The sequence below is a fragment of the Coccidioides immitis genome (genome assembly GCF_000149335.2).
Source record: "Coccidioides immitis RS genomic scaffold supercont3.6, whole genome shotgun sequence".
NCBI lineage: Eukaryota > Fungi > Ascomycota > Eurotiomycetes > Onygenales > Onygenaceae > Coccidioides > Coccidioides immitis.
The window spans coordinates 459,442-477,889 of NW_004504312.1; the positions used below are offsets into that span (position 1 = coordinate 459,442).

Below are 18,448 nucleotides of genomic sequence, written 5' to 3' on the forward strand. Positions count from 1 at the left end.
GCAATGACAGGGTCACCCACGAAGGGCCGATAATACATATGTGTTAAATATGGAATGGGACTTCCCACCCTCGTCCGTGCAGTCGCGGTGGGACGAGCTAGTGTGGGAACTCGCAGCTTATCACATCATTTTTGAACCAGGGCCCCGGTGCGGACAAGGGATCGGAAGAGGGAGAATGTCGTGACAGCCAATTGCCAACTTTGTTTTTTCCTTGCGATGATCTCAGAGATACACTGCGAGCGGAGGCGTTCAATCACAGGGCAGCATGAAGCTTGTGTGAAGGCGAAGAGGCCCGCTTCGACAGCCCGCTGCACCGGCTTTGATGTCTCCGCTCGGCTAGTCGGGCCCTTCATTGGGTGCTTATTGCTGGCGATGCAGCTGTTCCTGGGGCCAGGCATCCAGATTATTACAAAATGTTCGTTCTGCATCGACAAGGAAAATTCAAAGTGGACGGTTGGTGGGCCCGATCTCAAAGGGCTTAGCTGCCCTGCTGGTCGAGGTCCTTGGTGAGCCGCGCTGATTTGTACTGCTTGGACCGGACTATCAGCAGATCATTTGCAGGCAGAGTTCTCGAAACACATTCCTTGTCAAAAGAGCTCAACCTCTCCCGATCTCTAACTGCCGATGCGCATTCGCTGTCGTCAGCTGTCAAGTGTGCGATGCTGTTTCAAGAGTCAGTCATCGATTCTTTAACGGGCCCAGTTCTCTCCACAGTCTGGGTGATTTTCATGATCCAACACCAGATGTCCCTCGGTCTCAGTCCGCCCCAAAAACGTTCGGTCCCGAGAGATCCAGGCCCATGGAGGGTTTCACCAAGACCGCGGACAGTTATTATCACGCCCACCTTCTCGCCAACAGTAGCTACTTGGAAACGCAATTCATCGTATTCAGACAGCTGACTTAAGGTTCACCAATCAGCCAAAGCCTCTGGTGACAACTCCATTTGGGTTTAACCAGAGATGTTACAACAGATTAAGGTGGCAAGATTACACAACATATGCCAATGGCTAGCTATCTTCAAAGTGGGCGACAACCAAGGAAGCATCCTGCAGAGCTGACTCTGCTCTCCTGCCTAAGACGTCACCAGGACGTTTTGGTGTGTTTAGAGACAAAATTAGGCTTTAACAGACAACAACACAATCCTGCTCAGGATGGAGTTATCCAACAACTGCATCCCTTACCACCCTTTCTTCGCCTCATAGCGACTGGTGCCTGTGCCACGGAATTCCACCGAATGTCCACGGAGAGGACGCCAAATCGCACTTGTATCGACGATGAGCAATGCGCGGTGAATCAACCACATTCTGTCAACCAAGCTCACCCAACTTGAGACAAGATTTCTGTTAACAAGCAATCGTGGAGATTTTGAAGTAGACCCTACTGCAAAGAGACGAGCCTCGCTCAAGCCACGTGATCTGAAAATTTGCGGGCTTGATTGACGGCACTGAAGTAGTCGATGGACAGTTTGAGATGACGTTGGAGATTATCTGGAAATCCCCAACGGCTCGTGAGCTTGTAACTTGTTAGAACATGGCACCCCGCAGATCTTTTTGGGCCCTGGCTTGCCCATCACATGCCTAAGGATGTTGCATAAATATATGCTATGTTTCCAAGTAGTACGGGGATTTGGCAATCCGAATCAGTAAAACTCTCAAACGATACCTAGTCGTTCAGTTGAATGCAAAGTAAGACTGAGCATTTGTCATACTGGATTTATCGCCGTAGCATAATGAGCGGGATTCACCGTGTGGTTCTGGCGACCGAAGACCGGAGTTAGCAAAGAAGAGAACACTCCTCGCACTCTCAATTTCTCCTCTAAAATCCGGCACCTACATTTTGGCTTTAGGAGCAGTTATTTTTCCGGTCTGTCGTAGCTCCGCGTTAACTGATTCATGATGAGAAGCCCAGTCTGTATACGGAGGGTGGCGTTGGTCACCTTTACCCTGTACGGAGTACTCCGGAGCACGGGAATGTCCGTCCTCGAAGAAGACCCTGAATAGAGAACACCAGGGCAAGAGGGCAGGATGACTTGATCCATGGTAAAGGTGAGAAAATTGCAAGCGGCCCGTCGCCAACCCAATCAACGTCCGCATTAGAGTTTTCTTCGGGCTAGATCGTTTGGTTAAAAGGGACGAAAGTTCGTTTCGGGTTGAGTTTTGGCGCGCAGGTACAACTTTGTGGCCGCGAAGTCACCCCATCCCGGAAACCCGACTAGCGCCTTGTCATTCTTTCCAGCACCTCACATCTTCAAACCATTGCGAGCGGCTTGCCCGGATTCCCTCACTCACTATTCGCATGTTATGAACAAACCTTCCTTCGTTTCTCAAAGCCTGTTCATTCGTTTTGCCAGCGTTTCCATCATCCCGAACATCCACAGCCATGCCTGGGCGAACACTGCCGACCTTCACCTCCTCTGAAGTCAAATCGCACTCTACCGCGAAATCGTGCTGGGTGACACGGGGATCAAAGGTCTACGATATCACCTCCTTCGTCGATGACCACCCAGGTGGTGGTGATTTGATTTTGCAGCATGCAGGCCGGGATGTCTCCCAGATCCTGCGGGATACCATTTCACACGAGCACAGCGAGGCTGCCTACGAGATATTGGAAGAATATCATATCGGTTTTATGACCTCAGAGTCAACGTCCAAGTCAGACACTAATGGCACTATGAATGGCCAGCCAAACGGGTGCATAATCCAAAGCAATGGGCGACGAGTATACGCTGCGACCGGAATGTCCAGCGAAGAAGACCTCTCCATCGACACCGACGCCACTGCAGACTATAAAGAGCACAAGTTTTTGGATCTAAGCAGGCCTCTCTTTGGTCAACTTTGGTTTGGCGGATTCTCGAAAGCGTTCTACCTCGAGCAGGTCCATCGCCCACGGCACTACAAAGGAGGCTCATCTGCCCCCTTGTTTGGCAACTTCCTCGAGCCTTTGACCAAAACCGCATGGTGGGTTGTTCCGATGGTCTGGTTCCCATGCGTAGCATACGGAATGGCGATTGGATTTGCTGGTCTCCGGAACGTAATGATGGGGTGCGTGTACTGGTTAACTGGGCTGTTCATCTGGACGTTGGTGGAGTACGGCATGCATCGGTGCCTTTTTCATATCGACGAGTACGTTACTCTTACTCCCCTTTTCTTCCGTTCGTTTAGTTGAACGGGCTAACAAATAAAATAGTTATCTCCCAGATAACCGTGTTGGACTCAGCCTTCATTTCCTGCTTCATGGAATTCACCATTACCTGCCTATGGACAAATACCGCCTCGTCATGCCACCTGCGCTATTCCTTATCCTAGCCGCGCCTTTTTACAAGCTTACCCATTTCGTGTTCTTCTACAACTGGTATGCGGCAGTGCTGGTGTATTCTGGAGGAATTTTCGGATACGTGTGTTACGACACGACGCATTACTTCCTGCATCACCGAAAGTACGTATCAATTTCTTGTAAAGGATAATATGATTGCGTATGCTGTTTCTAACCTACACCACACCTAGCCTTCCTGCCTATTACCGCCAGCTCAAGAAATATCACCTACAGCATCACTTTGCTGATTATGAAAACGGTTTTGGCGTCACCAGCCGCTTCTGGGACAGGGTGTTTGGAACAGAACTTCCTCCACTTCCGTCTGCGAAGGCCGAATGAAATTTACCGTGCCCCTTCCATGGTACCGCAGCGACTGGTACCGAATTCTGCTTTTCCTGCCTTATGTGAGCTTGAACTATAGTAGGTCACTTTCTGGTAATCCTCGATTTTCACTTTTACTTTGCTTTTTGCTTGTTTGAAACACCAGCCGGCGTGCGCAAGCGTGCAATGTCCTGGAAGGAGCTTTGATGCGCCCTATTCAGAGCTTCTTCGCCGTACCTCTATTACTGCTGGCTCTCATATGTTTATTTCTTGCTTTTCGACTAGCCTTAGCAACTACACACCTTTAATGAATATCCTCGGGCGATGAAACCACAGTGGACGGGGGTTGATCCGGGCGTTTCATCTCACTGTATGGAGTACGCCGTATAATACCACTTTAATTCTAAATGCACCGATGACTGTCGAAATAAGATGTCGCAATCAGTAGTGGACGTTAGAGTGTAGCCCACCCCAGCCCCAGCCTCCTACCATTCGAGAGAGAGGACACTGAGACTGATATGAACTCCATACTCTGCAGTCGGTCAGCCGAAGGCAGAGCTCCCCACTTATCAGCCTTGGCGAGGAAGACGAAGTTGCGATCCTGCTTATGTCAGCCGACGCTGGTCGGTGGCGATTTTGTGCGTCCAGCGCCCGAAGAGCGATTTTTCAATCTCCCACCACCTGGAATGCATCAGTTCGCAAGAGGAAACAGACTAGCCTACTCCTTCATACTGAGTGAGATTTTATTCATTAAGTGAAAATAAACACTGGTGATAGAGGTGGAAAGTCCCTCTCGAAAGTATCTTTTGACAGGCAACAAGGGTTCGCTCAATCAAGCCACTCTTCGTCTCGCGTCTCTAACGGACAGCAAAAGTGATCCACTTTCTCTGAATTCGCACCTCAGGGTTTAAATCCAACACATTTCCAATATGTCAGGTATCGACGTTGAAGCTCTGCTCGAGTCGACTGCTGAGCCTGGTCCAACGCAGCAGACTGAGGAGGCAGTAAGCAAAACCCACGACTCCGATTCCAAGAAAGACCGTAGTGATCGTCGAGACTGCGACCGCGACCGCGACCGAGACCGTGACCGAGATCGAATCCGAGATGGATCCCGTGACCACGATAGGGACCGCCGGCGCCGGGACCGGAGTCGCGAACGTCGTTCGGAAAAGGATGCTGATGGAGACGAAGAGATGAGAAGTCCAAGGAGCGATCGCGCAAGTGCTAACGGGAGCTACAGAAGTAGAAAAAGAAGCAGGAGCCGCGACAGCGACAGACGCCGCTCCCGACGCGATCGCTATGGCGATGACTATCGCTCTTCGGGTGGCGATTACTACCGAGGCGGCGGTCGTGCTCGCACCCGTTCCCGATCACCTCACGATGACAGATATTATAGGCCGAGTGGTCGATCACGCCGCGATGACGATCGTGATGATGATAGACGTCGTAGCCGCCGTGATAAGGATGGGCGCAAGCGGTCACTGAGCGCTAAGCGTCGTAGTAAAACTCCAGAACCACAGCTTACCGAGGATGAACGTGATAAGCGTACAGTCTTTGTGCAGCAGCTAGCTGCACGGTTGAGAACAAAGGAATTGATTGCATTTTTTGAGAAAGCGGGGCCGGTAAAAGATGCTCAGATCGTCAAAGACCGCGTGAGCGGAAGGTCTAAAGGGTACGTTTCTCGGTATCAGTCTCAGCGATATATTATCGAAGTGCTAACGTATATTCGAATTATAGTGTCGGCTACGTCGAGTTCAAAAACGAAGAATCAGTCCCACTTGCCATCCAGCTTACTGGCCAGAAACTTTTAGGAATTCCCATCATCGCCCAATTTACCGAAGCTGAGAAGAATAAAGCCGCCCGCAATACCGAGGGGCATGTGAGCGGGAATCAGAACTCGATTCCGTTTCACAGACTATACGTTGGTAATATCCATTTCAGCATCACTGAGAGCGATTTACAGAATGTTTTCGAGCCTTTTGGCGAACTTGACTTTGTTCAACTACAAAAAGATGAAAACGGCCGTAGCAGAGGCTATGGATTCGTGCAGTAAGTTCAGCCATTGCCCCTCGACATTGGCTCCGTCCTAACCTCCTTGCTAGATTCCGTGATCCTAACCAAGCCCGTGAAGCGTTGGAGAAAATGAACGGTTTTGACCTCGCTGGTCGACCTATTCGTGTTGGCCTTGGTAATGACAAATTTAGTTCCGATCCCGCAACGAACCTCATGCGACTTCAAGCCCAGGGCCAGCAAAATTCCCTCTACGGTCAAGGTGGCCGTGGGGCTGCGACTGCGCTTGGGGGCAATTTTGATCGTGCGGGAGGCCGCGACAACGACAAAGGCGTTGGAGGCGCCAGTGCTTTGGATGACACAGATGTTGCCGGTGTGAACTTCAACAATTATAGCAGAGACGCATTGATGAGGAAACTTGCGAGAACAGATGAACCTGCTGCAGATACTACCGCCGACGACAAACGCAAGGCACCGAAAGCTCGTCCAGAGGCTAAGCCACTGCCGGTCAGTGTCAATATGGCAAGCAGATGCGTGCTACTCCGAAACATGTTTGATCCTACTGAGTAAGTCCAGCTCCACCTCTTTCCTCAACAGCTCCATTACTCACACTTGTTATAGGGAAGAAGGCGATAGCTGGGTCAAGGAGCTTGAAGACGATGTCCGCGCTGAGTGTGAGGAAAAATATGGCCATGTTGTCCACATTGCTTTAGACCCGAACGCGCAAGGTGATATCTATCTCAAATTTGACCGTGTTCAGGGCGGAGAGAATGCTATCAAAGGCTTGAACGGCCGATTCTTTGGTGGACGCCAAATCACCGCACAGCCTGTCGTCGACGCCGTATATAGCAGCCTATTCTCTCGCACGAAGGCCATTTAGTCACCGCCTTTCAAACCCCGACTACCTCCTTGTTAAGAAAGAGGCGTGGTAGGTATTGCCATGAGGAAACTAGGGGGAGACTTGTCGCGCAACTGGAGAACATCGGCAAATTTTCCCCCAGCATCACCGAGCGTTTTATATCTGACATTGGATTAGGTTTTGCTCATGTCTTTTTTAGCTCGATTACCTCAAAAGTATGGATCCAGTTCAACCGCCGGATTACATACCCATTGATTGCAAATTAATGACCCTCATCCCGTCACCTGGTTTTGTGAGCAACCCATCTTTGTAATTTACCCCATTCAATGAATTAGTGCTGTTCTCTTTCTAAGCTTTCTCTATAATACATGGTTTCATTCCATAAATGGTCCCAATCCTTCCTCTAACTTTCAGTTACTTCCCGAACAAGGTGTAATCGGTCCGGAGACTTTCGACACATATGCGTGCTTAGATTTAACTTCACTGATTGTGATGTGCGGCTAATCCCCCAAGTATTTCACCCGCTTGAAGTGATTGCATACTTGAGTGACGGCAATTTGAAGCCAGGTCCCCTGGCTTTGTTCATTTCTTCATTCCACATTGCTTTCTACAATACTCATTTTTGTCCATACTCTCCCCTTTGGTCTTTCAAAGGAGTCAATATGCGGACCTTCTGGACTTGATATTCTCTGATGAGTTTCTCATTGTGCCATTGTGTCCATATGCCACCATTGTACAGGGGCCATAAGTATCATTTTAGCAGCACGCTGAGTGAAAACGTGCAGTTTTGAGCGAGAGGGAAACAGCATCATTCACATATAATGTCGCCGACTAAGCACCTGACGCCGGAAGAAGTATCGCATTTCTCCCTACAGTCATAGCATCTTCGGGAATCTTGCCGCCGTGACAACTTATGCCTTTTTATGCAACAAACAACTTTACTGCTCACATCTATCTTCACTCTCCGTCCTTACCCTCATCCGTGACCACCTTGCAATTTTATAGGTTATATAAGCCTCCAAACGTTCCTTCAAAGCTCTCTTTTCTCTTTTTCGAACTTTCAAGCTCGTTCTCTGAAAGGGTGAGGTGCTCCTAGAAAGATGGACTCGAATCCATCCTTTCGAGGGCTATCAGCTCTTCTGCAACTGAGGCTGGTCCGCGAGCTGGAGCAGTCGCGTCTTCGGCTCACCGAAGCGTTGGAGCGTTCAAATGCACAGCTCTGTCATGCGGAAGCCCAGGGCAGAAGAGATCGTGATCTTATTCTCGCCTTGCAAAGCAAGGTTCTCGAGCTCGAATCCTCCCTGCAGGACACCACCGCGAGCAAGAAGGTAGAGAAGTCATCAAGTGGCTTGAAGTCCTTTGTGCTCGAACCTAAGAAGTGGCTACAACGTGCTGCTCGCTTTGCAAAGTCTGAGAGACGTGTTTCCCCCAAGACTGATGTCGAAGCGGACTCGGAGAATTCGCATCTTCAGAGAATCTTTGAACAGCTTCCACCGGAAATCGACCTCAGCACTGTTGTGTTGCCCGCTGAACTCAGAGCTCGGTCGAAACAACAACAGACGACCACCGGTACCTCGATCGAAGCGAGCTCACGGTTGTCCGACTCGAACGCCGCGACGAACAGTGCGACATCAACGACTTTCGCGTCTCTGTTTGCCGGGCCACAGGACAACACGATCCGAGACCCAATCTTCACTGCCGAGTTTTTCACTAGGGAGTTTAGGTCCCTTTTCGGAAGCATAGAAGATTGGGCGAAGAAATACTCCAAGACGCGAGATGACTGGGACACCGACTATAACGCCATGAGTGATGAATTCAGAGTGAACTTACACTTTGCTGCCGACGTTTCATCTGCAATTTTGTTGCTGCTAAATGAAAACCGATTCCTGGCGATTACCAAGGTTATCGCCACCTTCCTCATGAGATCGGTTTTGTGCTTGGATGTTTTCAGAGGTTTTGATCGAGAAATCGACACGGATATCTCGCGAATGTCTAGGCTTCTTCCTGATGGTAAGCTCACTTCCTCTTCTTAGCCTAGCTTAAGGTTTTCTCACCATAAACTCTGTTGCTAACTCCTTTCTATGCTGTAGAGCTTCATGCCCAAAGACGTGATTCACTTTATGGCGCGATAGGATTGCAAGTGCTGCGTCTTCGCAACCGGCCCCCTTTCGAAAACTTTTTTCCACAAGCGCATGAACGAGAATACCAACGCATTGTTTGAGCAGCTCTCTCCATTCATTTACTCCGTGGGAACCCAGGCCTGGGTTGACCTGGCTAAAGTGATGGAAGCTGCTCACAACTTATCTCTTTACATGCACTCTGGACCGTACGAGTTCAATATCAAATACAGTCCAGTCAACGTTCGCTTTGAAGGAGGGACTCCACGAATTATCACGTTAAATATCACGCCAAAGATCGGCTTCCGCAACGTAAATATTCAGTTTCCAAGCCAGTTGCGGCGGGTGGCAGATGGAGAATTCGTGGTTGAAAAGGACTTGGCTCCGCTGCCAGCGTTAGCTAGAAAGCTCCAGGAAACAGGGAGGGTATCTTACCGGCGGAGGACCCTCGAAAACGCCCCTTGGAGAGGCAGGGCCGCAAGCATCACCACCAAGGCCAACTATGCCTAGAGCTAAGCCCTTGGTGAAAGCACCTTCAAACCCAGCACGCCAGGGAAAGATAGTACGGAGGACGTGAAGCTCTTCTGGCCCCGCTCAGCTTGGGAAGCTCGAGTTGAAGGAAGGGAGCGCGGGAGCGCCAAAAAAGGCAGCCTAGTGTCTTGGTGCTTCGATTGTTTGGCATGCAGCTATAGTGCATCAGGCCGCACGCGTCCAACTTACACTTAATTGCCCCAAATGATATCCGATTATGTGAGCCTTAAGTATTCTCTTAGACAGTGGTTCCATGCTATCCTCTTCACTTTGCAAATCATTCCAGCCGTACGGCCCCTTCACCGGTCTTAACGATCCAGGCCTCCCTCCTGGCTCCTGCTGCCATTGTGTGGGTCTCCAAGTTTGCCCTTACGCTTCCACCCAGCGATTAACCATTGCCTGTCTTTTAGGATGCAGCCCGTGGATAGTACGCTTAAGGGCCTGATTCATTCCTCTCATCCTTCAATGGCCAACCCCTTACCATGCTGGAATTCATCCCTTATGCCGTCGGGTTTCCCGGCGACACGTCACTAATTCACAAGGGAGCACCGAGGCGGGAAAGGTCATAGTCTCTCTACGTCCTACCATCTCAAAAACAACGTATCTGGGAGATTACTCTGATGGTTGGGAACGCAGTGACTCGACTCACACAGCCCCAGGTAATGGTTTAATTCCGCACTAGAAGGCGCCTTATCCACCCAATATTCCCGGCAATCGGGGGTTTGGATTCAAGCAAATAAAGGAGTCAGTGACTGCTATTGAGCTGCTCAACGGGTGCTTGTGGTATGTGTAAACGTCCCGTGAAACACTTGCCCGCTGAAGTTTCTATTCCCGCTTTGTAACACCTCTTTTAGCCCCTTCGAATCTGCACGCCAAAAAGATTTATGTATATACTGGGGGCCATCTCCGATCACGGGCGTTGGACATGGTAGATGGTGAACGATGTGCAACCCAACCCAGTTGGTGTACATGGTCAGCGGGGGCAAAAGCGTCATACTAGCATGTTTCACTTGCTTTTAATAATGTTGAATAGTACGGAGTACTCCGTATTGACCACATTGTTCTAGGTCAGGGAAATGTTTTCGTAAAAACGACTTCAGACACCTAGAATAGCGTCTACTTTATCATTTAGAAGAGCCAATGACGCATGTTTCTTAGCAGGGTTATTTTTTTTGTCCTGCTTGGTGCTGTATTGACAGTAGCAGCAATCATTCCGTAGCTAAGAATGCTCATGCAAGGACGATCATGCGTTGTGTCGCACTAACACAGGAGATGGCTAAATCTGCATAACTATTGCATACGCCGTACGCTAACAGAATATGCCTCATCAGATCCTGATCGTTTTGATGTAATTAATATAAAAGCCAGCAGACAGCTCCAGTAAACTTTCCCTGAAATGTCTTAATCCTCGATCAGGAGCCTTGAGTATCAATTCCCGAACCCATACACACACATTGATCCATGAAAGCTCACTGGAACGGTACACCTAGGCTAGACGGTTCAATGCTGACTGCAGTAGTATAGGCGGTTCGCAAACATGCAATTCGGCGTGCTTCTCTTCTTCGCTAGCGTCACACTCGCAGTTGCTCGGGTGGAGGCTGTCCCGGGCGCAGACACTGGTACCAGTCTTCAAATGCGAGCTCCCCAATGTGTCGAACTCTACCAGGACTGCCTTGATAACCCTAACTGCTGCCCACCAAACCGATGCAGAAATTGGGTGAGTCATGAAAGCACCCTATATATATTTTTGGCACTAGTGGCTGATGCGATACAGGGAATCGGCAGACGAAGGACGATGTGCGCGCGGTGATGAACTACAAAGAGCCGGAACATAACCGCATATGCATATCGGGAGTTGGAGATTGCTGGTGCTGGGCCGTTGGTTACTATGTCTTTAGCCGCCCTGTCTTCAGAGTCAGGTCCGCTGAGATCTTAGATAGGTAGAGACATGGATTTCGCCATGGCAAGGAAGATCGATCGAATTCGTGCCAGGGACAAGAATATTGACCCTTACTATCCAGGACCTATACAATCCACTGGCATATTCAAAGGTCTCGTGCAATACACTCAATCCAGACAGCGTAGCTCAGTGCTTGAAATCAATGAAATAGCGGAATAAGTAAAGGGCAACCAATGGGTAGCTTCATTATGAAATTATGACCTTTGAGCTGGTCAGGTCCCTTGAAAACTACGCCAAATATTATTATTTGACGGATACTCCGTGCAACATCTAACCTCGGAGTTAAGCTTAACTTTGCCCGAAGGCGCAGGAGTTCCATCATTCATCTAGCCCTTTATCAAGCTTGTTCTCAAACCTTCAAGTGACGCGAGGCGGGATAATCGGGGTAGGACGTGCGCGCCCAGACCCTCGCAAAGTGGTTCCAAACCAGTTCATCGTTGCGGGTATCTGGAATCAAAGTAGCTCAAAGGAGGCCTATTCAGAGGAAATGTGGCCAGGACTTCCTTAAACACTCCATGAGATGGATAAATGAGGAAACACAAAGATTCACTCGGTACTCCATACGGAGTTTAGAGTGCACGGACTGGATGGCAATATCCAAGAAATCATATATTTTGTAAGACCTTCAATATGTTAAGCAAACACTTCCCGAGCGAATATCTATCGCTCAAGCTTGTTCCGGAAGGTCTAAAATCTTTTGTTGTAGAACTGCTTTATTTCCATTTCCAAGAGTTTGCCCACCATTCTTTCGTGCTGGCATCATTCGCTGGATTTGAAATAAGGGGAGGAAAGCTTAGATTGATTCGGAATTGTATGTATGTTCCACCTATGGATCTCCTTCTCTGCAATATGGATGATTTCTCCGATGGGCTGTGATGAGTAAAAGGCGGCGTAAAGTTCTTGTCTAAGAGAATTGGTGGTCACCGAGTTAAGCTATCATGAATCATTTAACATCCTGTACCTGTTCATGCCTGCCAAAGAGCTAGTAGATACTTCGTAGGCATTTCAAGTCGCGGTGGGAGAGGTCTCCCTCTGGCAGAAACACCGAACAAACAAGGATGATGGATGCCCAGGCCGATACCGGCAGCGATGTCGAGGTGTTTATGGAAATTCCGCATCACATAAGGGCCCGGCGATGACATTCGCATCACGGAGTATGGGGTTTCCAGACAAACAAACATCTGCGATAGACCTTTGGCTTGGAAACGCCTCATTTCAACTTTCGGATTGGCGAGGGCTCAACTATTGAGGCCGCCCACGAGGATCACTCGCTGGTGAGGATGGGCCGCCAAGGCGCTAGCCGGCTGGCAGGATTGGGTAGACGGCGCAGCGAAGTTTGGCATGCCCGGCCATCCAAGCCATCCATCCAAGCCTATCCATGCATGCAAGACTAATGAGGTTGCAGATCGACTGCAGGATCCGTATATTTTATTTTTGCAAGGTCAGCCTCGAATCCGGAGGGTTGGGAGACATGTCAACCCTCCAGTGCTGACCATCTTCTCCTCTCTCTGAAGCTCTCAAGGCGCTGTTTGTATCGATGTTTCAATGAGTTCACGGCTTGTGAAACCGGCAAGAGTCCATGCTTGGACACTTGCTGACACCTACAGTATGTCCGGCCTTCCGCTCCAGACCTGCTTTTTAGCCGACTGGGTTTTGCTGACCTTCTTTCTCACTGCCCAACCACAAGGCTTTATCGCAACATTCATACGCCGCCAGCATACTGACGCCATCTCAGGCTCGAGATCTCAACAACCCCCTCAGCATGCCTCCGCCGCAGCCAGGCAGTCTGAGCGGCGATATTTCCATGATTACTTCGTAACCCACCTACCGGTCTCCTCTCTCCACCCGGATTCCCGCGTGTCGGCCGGGCCACCTCACCATCTTCCTCGCTCAGAGTCCACTCCTCACATAAGCTCCTCTGAGGGCGCATCTCCCGCCACCGTCCTGTCGCCTGTCGGCGTATCGCGGGAAACTACAGTTGTACGCATTCCCCTCCGGAGCGCGAAACATCATTTCGGTGCATCCGTGTCGCGAGGGTCTCGTCCGACAAATGAAGATACATATCAAGCAGGTGTCATTGAACTCCCAGCATTTGCAAAGCGACCTCCGCTTTCCCTGACAATTGGCAAGCGGTCCGGAGACAAAGAGTATGCACATGTGGAACACCCGGTTGCGGAAAATGCAATTGGCGACCCTCAAGTGTTTTACTTCGGCGTGTTCGACGGGCATGGAGGAACGGTGTGTAGTGAGTTCTTGAGGGATAGACTACATGGATATATTCAAGAGACTGCGATGGCGTTTGAGCTGGGGTCCAGCATTGGGAAGCATGCACAGAAAAAAGCGTTGCCTCCCAGGCCTATCCGGAACAGAGAGGCTTTTCGAGAGAGTCAGAATGCTTACAGTCATAGCTTTGATGACAGAGGGCCAACATTTGCGTCCTCGAGCCAAGCCCACGGGGGAAATGCTATGCTCTCCGGTGATCTTCCGATACTGCAACCGGGAAATAGGTTGGCAATCGGCAACCTTGAGAAAGCATTAGTTACCGACTGGAGAACCTTGGTTGGCGGGTATTTTAGACGCTTTAGGCCTGCTCATTTCTGCTATTTCGGGGAGGACGACCTTCACACCGACGGATTCAAGCCTGGGCGGCACAATCTCGGACTAGACATGACTATGGGCGTGCCTATTGAAGAGGTGCTAGAATACGCGTTTTTGAAGGCCGATTATGACTTTATTAGTGCCCAAGCTTTCAAACGGGACGATGATTCCGCCCGCGCCGAAAGGCCGTTAAATGAGCTCGATATCCTTCACAATCCAGGACGACTGAGACATGCCGTCGTGGGAGGATCGACTCGGTTCAAGGGTGGAAGCACCTGCAGCATTGCCATGATCTCCACCCCCACACCGGCTCCCTTTTGGCACCCTTCGGCACCATCGTCATTGGTGGTATCACACGTTGGCGACACCCGAATTTTATTATGCTCTACTGCTACGGGTATCGCTATTCCACTAACAACAGACCATCATCCTTCCTCTCCAGTCGAGAGTAACAGGTTGCGGCGCTATGCCACCTCACTCGTCACAGACTCTTTTGGAGAAGAGCGCATTAGCGGGCTGGCGAACAGCAGAGCATTTGGGGACATCCAGTCGAAGCGCATCGGAATATCGGCAGAGCCCGAGACCAGGCGGGTCGAAATGGGGCCCGCGGAGTATTCGTTCATAGTCTTGATGTCTGATGGAGTGAGCGGCGCTTTGTCAGACCAGGAGATCGTGGACATCATCAAAGAAGCAAGAACGCCAGACGCTGGTGCTCGCGAAGTCGTCAACTTTGCGACCGAGGTATCGAAAGATGGCGACAATGCAACATGCCTGGTGGTACGATTGGGAGGTTGGGAACGACGTCTGGAAGGGGGGCTGGGCAGTATGGGCACAAAAGAGTCGAGAGATTGGCGGAAACAGGAGGCTTCCGTTCCGCGAGGGCGACGAGCATGACAAAAGCAGCTTCGCCGTTCAACTTGACCACTTTTCAAATGGGTTTATAGATTTTACCCCATATACTCCGTACTTGGATTGCCATTACATTTGTTTTTTTGTTCTTCCGCCATGCATACTTACGAAATGTGTTCATGATTATTTTCTTGAATGCCTCATTTTCTTTTCTTTCTTCCTTTTTTTTTTTTTTTTTTTACGTCCTTTTTTTCTGGCTTGGATCCTGCAAGATAACTCTTTTTTGTGCACTATATTCCTACCAAAATTTCCTTATAGACCGGATACCATTGTATGTACATACATAAAATAATCTTTTAATGACAAGCATAAATTCCGCAGAGGCATGGGATCATCCTGGCGCAGATTAAAAGAGTTTCAACGGCCCCCAAGGCACGCGTTGGAGCAATCGGAATGGGCGGCCCCGCTAGGCAAAATTCAATCTCCAAGCTCCGCAAACCCAAAAAAAACATCATCCAGCACCGCACACCTGGACATGCGGGAAGAGAGCAAACACCTGAGCAAGCGAGACCTTTTCTTTTCATTCGTCTAATTTCTCTACCGCGCAGCTATATGCCTTTTTAATCTCAACTGGCACTCCCACTCTCCAAGCCGCCTGTGCCCTCGGTCGATGTCTTCTTGAACTTCATACTGTCATCAAGCCAGCATCCCTTTCGACACGCTCCTTTTTTACAGCTTCTATTTGTACCCCAGCAAGGCATATTTTAATTACTCCTTTTTATCAATTACTTAACCAACCTTTATTCTGTTCCTCATTTCACTTCTTTTCTCTACATCTAATTTGATTTGGTGTCTTCACGAACTAGCTCTGAGATTGAATATTGGGTTTTCTAGGAACTTGAGAGTCAGACAGCTAAAACAGGAATTGATTGCGGTGTGTACATTTCCCCTCCTTTCTGTATTTAGTTGATAGTGCAGAGGGAACCTTGTTTCTCATTTGTCTACAAAGTATGAAGAAGGACATGTGCTGGCAGAAGAAGTCATTGCTGACGGTTTGTTCTCGCCACGATCGAATAGGTGCATCCAGCAACTACATAAGGAACCGCAATAGACCAACACCCTTCCTCCAGACAGCGATCAGTGTTCTTTGATACCCCTGCATGCGACCTCTTTCCAGACTGTCTATCAACAATTAGTGGTATCGTGTTGTCCGAATCACTAGCTTAGTTGAGTTGCACATTGTTCAATAACATAAGAGTCGTCAGCAACAACCTCGCACTACCTACTACACCGCAATACAGCAGAAGATGACCGGTCGAGGGAAAAAGCAAAAGGCTTCTGAGCCATCACCAGTTCAATATGACGGCGCATCTGTTGATACCAACGGCACAATTCGCAAGGGCTCCAAACATAAAGGAGTTTCATCCACGCAGGGCGAACAGAAGGAGAATATTTTCCTGTTCTGGCCTAACATAATTGGTATGTTTGTGAATCTGTCTGCTCTCACGGCCTAGTTTCTCGTGTACTGATCTCAATTGTGACTGGCGACAGGCTATATTCGAGTCGTGCTGGCGATAGCCTCTCTCTACTACATGCCTCTCCATCCTCGAACATGCTCCCTACTCTATAGCATCTCCTGTCTTCTCGATGCACTTGACGGATATGCGGCCCGTTTTTATAACCAATCCACAACCTTTGGGGCGGTGCTGGATATGGTTACCGATCGATGTACAACGGCTTGTCTGCTGGTTTTCTTGAGCTCCGCTTGGCCTCGCTGGGCGATTCTGTTCCAGGGCCTGATCAGTTTGGATCTCGCCAGTCATTACATGCATATGTATGCCACGCTGACCATGGGTGGATCAGGCCAGAGCCACAAGAAAGTGGACTCAAGCAGGAGTTGGATCCTATACCAATATTATAATAATAAGGTGAGCTTGCCCAGATGGTGCCAAGTCTTTGATTGTTAACATCCTGGGGCTGTAGATGGTCTTGTTCGTCTTCTGCACTATGAATGAGCTATTTTTCATTGGCCTCTACCTGCTCTCCTTTTCATCCCCGACTCTCTCTCCATCGCTCCTCCAGCCGGTCGGTGATGGTACAAGCGCAGGATCTGGGCAACCCGGCACACCAGCCATGCCTCCAATCTCGACTCTTTTCGCGAGTCCTTGGAGCGCTGGTGCCTTGGAACTTGCGCGAGCCAACAAGATGGACAGCTTCTGGCCCTGGGTTATCACCGGGATCTCCGCTCCGATTATGGCTGCTAAGCAGTTCATTAACATTGTTCAGATGGTCAAGGCTAGCAAGTGGCTTGCGGAAGGCGACCTTGCCCGCCGCCGCCAGCTAGGCCTGTCCAAGGCCAAGTAATCTTTGAGAGCTTGAAGGCTCTTTTTCAAATCCTTGTGGATCGGCACACTTTCACACCCTCCGTTGTGATCTGAAAATGAGTGCCTTTGACATCCCCTGAACCCCACATTTTCATTCCGTCAGATACGCGACAACGTTATCATTCCACTTAACCTTTAACTTGCTTTTACTCTCTTGAAATGATGTTTTTCGTCCAAATTGCAAGGGATGTCTCCCTTCTTATTGTTGGAGTCCATGGACAGGTGCCGTCGCGAACTTTGCAACATGTTTCTCCCTTCTGCTCCCCCTCTTTTGGGTGTATACTCATTTATTCTTGCAGTTCTTTTGCCCTATTTCTTACTCTGTTGACTTGATGTTCTCTATGCAAAATTAGCTACCTTCTTTTAGTTTATTATGTTTTCTTTTGCTTTTATTTTTCCCTCCAATGCATTCTTATTATTCCCTGTATCATATAGACGATCGGAAAGCTGGATTAATGGGCTATTCCACATGGTTCGGTGGATGGGAAGATGGTTAGGTATTATTGTATATACCGACCCAATGAGGTTAGCAGTGAGTAATGGAATCGACGCTCAGATATTTATACCAATCAGATCGATTTTTCACCGGATTTATGCGGAAATTGTATGATTTCTTTTTTCTCTCTCCGCGGGGAAAAAGCTGGGGACAATCGGGTTCACGGCGTCGGATGAAAGAACAATCTTGCTATTCGGAACGCTTGAGTCGCTTTTGTGTCCGGGAACTGTCGGAATCGTGTCTAGTCCGACTCTTGAGTTTGAAAACTGGATTAGTATCTGAGGCGTTTTCGGGGATACATGGTGTCGCCGCTGCGCGACCGATCGCTGAGACTGTGTGACTTATGTGGTTAGGCTAAAAAGAAGAAATGAAAGGAAATGGGCAACACCGTGCAGAGTATCTGGACAGTAACTAGGTGATCTTTTCGCCTCCTTTAGCGGAAACGGGTCATTTCTGAGTAGATTGCTGACCCAAGAAGCCTGATGGGTTGTGAAAAGGGTCAATGACCGAAGTGTTTATGGAGTAGATAAGATTTGGAACCCGTACACATACACACACAACCCCCTCGGGATGAGTTAAATACGACGCTCGGTTTGGGGAGGGATCTGTCCGGTACCGACACATGAACTACCGGAAGGGTTAGTCTGGAGTTGGAGAAGAGATGCTTTCGAGAGGTACATCCCGTCTTGGACTGGAGATGGTCCAAACCCGTCTACGGATGGATGTACTCATACGCATACTCTTCGGAAAGGGTAGCGGCAATTCAAGGAGTTATAAACGGCCGGTCCTGGGCGGATGTTGAGGGGGGACAGAAACACGTTTAGGACTCAGAATAGAATTCCCACGATTACCAAGCACCTTGAGATTTGTGTTCAGCCCTATCAGTACTCATATATATAGCAATATGACAGGTAAGGCATCGTCGTATCCTGGCGTGCTGAGTGCGCATCCCAAAATTATACGCACATGGGAGCCTCACCAGGAAGTGTTGAAACAGACGCATTTCGTCAT

At 49.2% G+C, this 18,448-nt stretch overlaps 8 protein-coding genes across 8 annotated transcripts; 7 read left to right on the top strand and 1 right to left on the bottom strand.

Annotated features, from left to right (window-relative positions):
- Positions 1-49: 49 nt before the first annotated feature.
- Positions 50-1,011, top strand: CIMG_03098 (uncharacterized protein; the record flags this gene model as incomplete). The annotated part of the gene is made up of 4 exons (XM_001243656.2): positions 50-147; positions 379-506; positions 562-673; positions 906-1,011. 4 exons carry the CDS (start codon positions 50-52, stop codon positions 1,009-1,011), a joined length of 444 nt encoding a protein of 147 aa, XP_001243657.2.
- Positions 926-2,100, bottom strand: CIMG_11055 (uncharacterized protein). Its single transcript, XM_012358219.1, has 5 exons — positions 1,943-2,100; positions 1,834-1,885; positions 1,709-1,753; positions 1,578-1,601; positions 926-1,487 (listed from the first exon to the last, which is right to left on the bottom strand). The coding sequence occupies exons 1-3, from the start codon at positions 2,091-2,093 to the stop codon at positions 1,741-1,743; spliced, it is 216 nt and encodes a 71-aa protein (XP_012213642.1). The 5' UTR covers positions 2,094-2,100; the 3' UTR covers positions 926-1,487; positions 1,578-1,601; positions 1,709-1,740.
- Positions 2,101-2,371: 271 nt separating this feature from the next.
- CIMG_03099 (inositolphosphorylceramide-B C-26 hydroxylase) lies at positions 2,372-3,913 on the top strand. The gene is made up of 3 exons (XM_001243657.2): positions 2,372-3,122; positions 3,187-3,435; positions 3,504-3,913. The coding sequence occupies exons 1-3, from the start codon at positions 2,380-2,382 to the stop codon at positions 3,649-3,651; spliced, it is 1,140 nt and encodes a 379-aa protein (XP_001243658.2). The 5' UTR covers positions 2,372-2,379; the 3' UTR covers positions 3,652-3,913.
- A 422-nt stretch (positions 3,914-4,335) lies between these two features.
- Positions 4,336-6,887, top strand: CIMG_03100 (CC1-like family splicing factor). The gene is made up of 4 exons (XM_001243658.2): positions 4,336-5,305; positions 5,371-5,682; positions 5,736-6,209; positions 6,265-6,887. Exons 1-4 carry the CDS (start codon positions 4,563-4,565, stop codon positions 6,521-6,523), a joined length of 1,788 nt encoding a protein of 595 aa, XP_001243659.1. The 5' UTR covers positions 4,336-4,562; the 3' UTR covers positions 6,524-6,887.
- A 715-nt stretch (positions 6,888-7,602) lies between these two features.
- CIMG_03101 (uncharacterized protein) lies at positions 7,603-9,650 on the top strand (the record flags this gene model as incomplete). The annotated part of the gene is made up of 4 exons (XM_001243659.2): positions 7,603-8,512; positions 8,593-8,717; positions 8,761-9,499; positions 9,561-9,650. 3 exons carry the CDS (start codon positions 7,603-7,605, stop codon positions 9,127-9,129), a joined length of 1,404 nt encoding a protein of 467 aa, XP_001243660.1. The 3' UTR covers positions 9,130-9,499; positions 9,561-9,650.
- Positions 9,651-10,687: 1,037 nt separating this feature from the next.
- On the top strand, positions 10,688-11,269 carry CIMG_03102 (uncharacterized protein; the record flags this gene model as incomplete). Its single annotated transcript, XM_001243660.2, has 3 exons — positions 10,688-10,867; positions 10,936-11,032; positions 11,091-11,269. 3 exons carry the CDS (start codon positions 10,688-10,690, stop codon positions 11,267-11,269), a joined length of 456 nt encoding a protein of 151 aa, XP_001243661.2.
- Positions 11,270-12,540: 1,271 nt separating this feature from the next.
- CIMG_03103 (protein phosphatase 2c) lies at positions 12,541-14,943 on the top strand. Its single transcript, XM_001243661.2, has 2 exons — positions 12,541-12,716; positions 12,798-14,943. The coding sequence occupies exons 1-2, from the start codon at positions 12,656-12,658 to the stop codon at positions 14,600-14,602; spliced, it is 1,866 nt and encodes a 621-aa protein (XP_001243662.2). The 5' UTR covers positions 12,541-12,655; the 3' UTR covers positions 14,603-14,943.
- A 135-nt stretch (positions 14,944-15,078) lies between these two features.
- CIMG_03104 (CDP-diacylglycerol-inositol 3-phosphatidyltransferase PIS) lies at positions 15,079-17,531 on the top strand. Its single transcript, XM_001243662.2, has 4 exons — positions 15,079-15,491; positions 15,635-16,036; positions 16,109-16,485; positions 16,541-17,531. The coding sequence occupies exons 2-4, from the start codon at positions 15,865-15,867 to the stop codon at positions 16,919-16,921; spliced, it is 930 nt and encodes a 309-aa protein (XP_001243663.1). The 5' UTR covers positions 15,079-15,491; positions 15,635-15,864; the 3' UTR covers positions 16,922-17,531.
- The last annotated feature ends 917 nt before the right edge of the window (positions 17,532-18,448 follow it).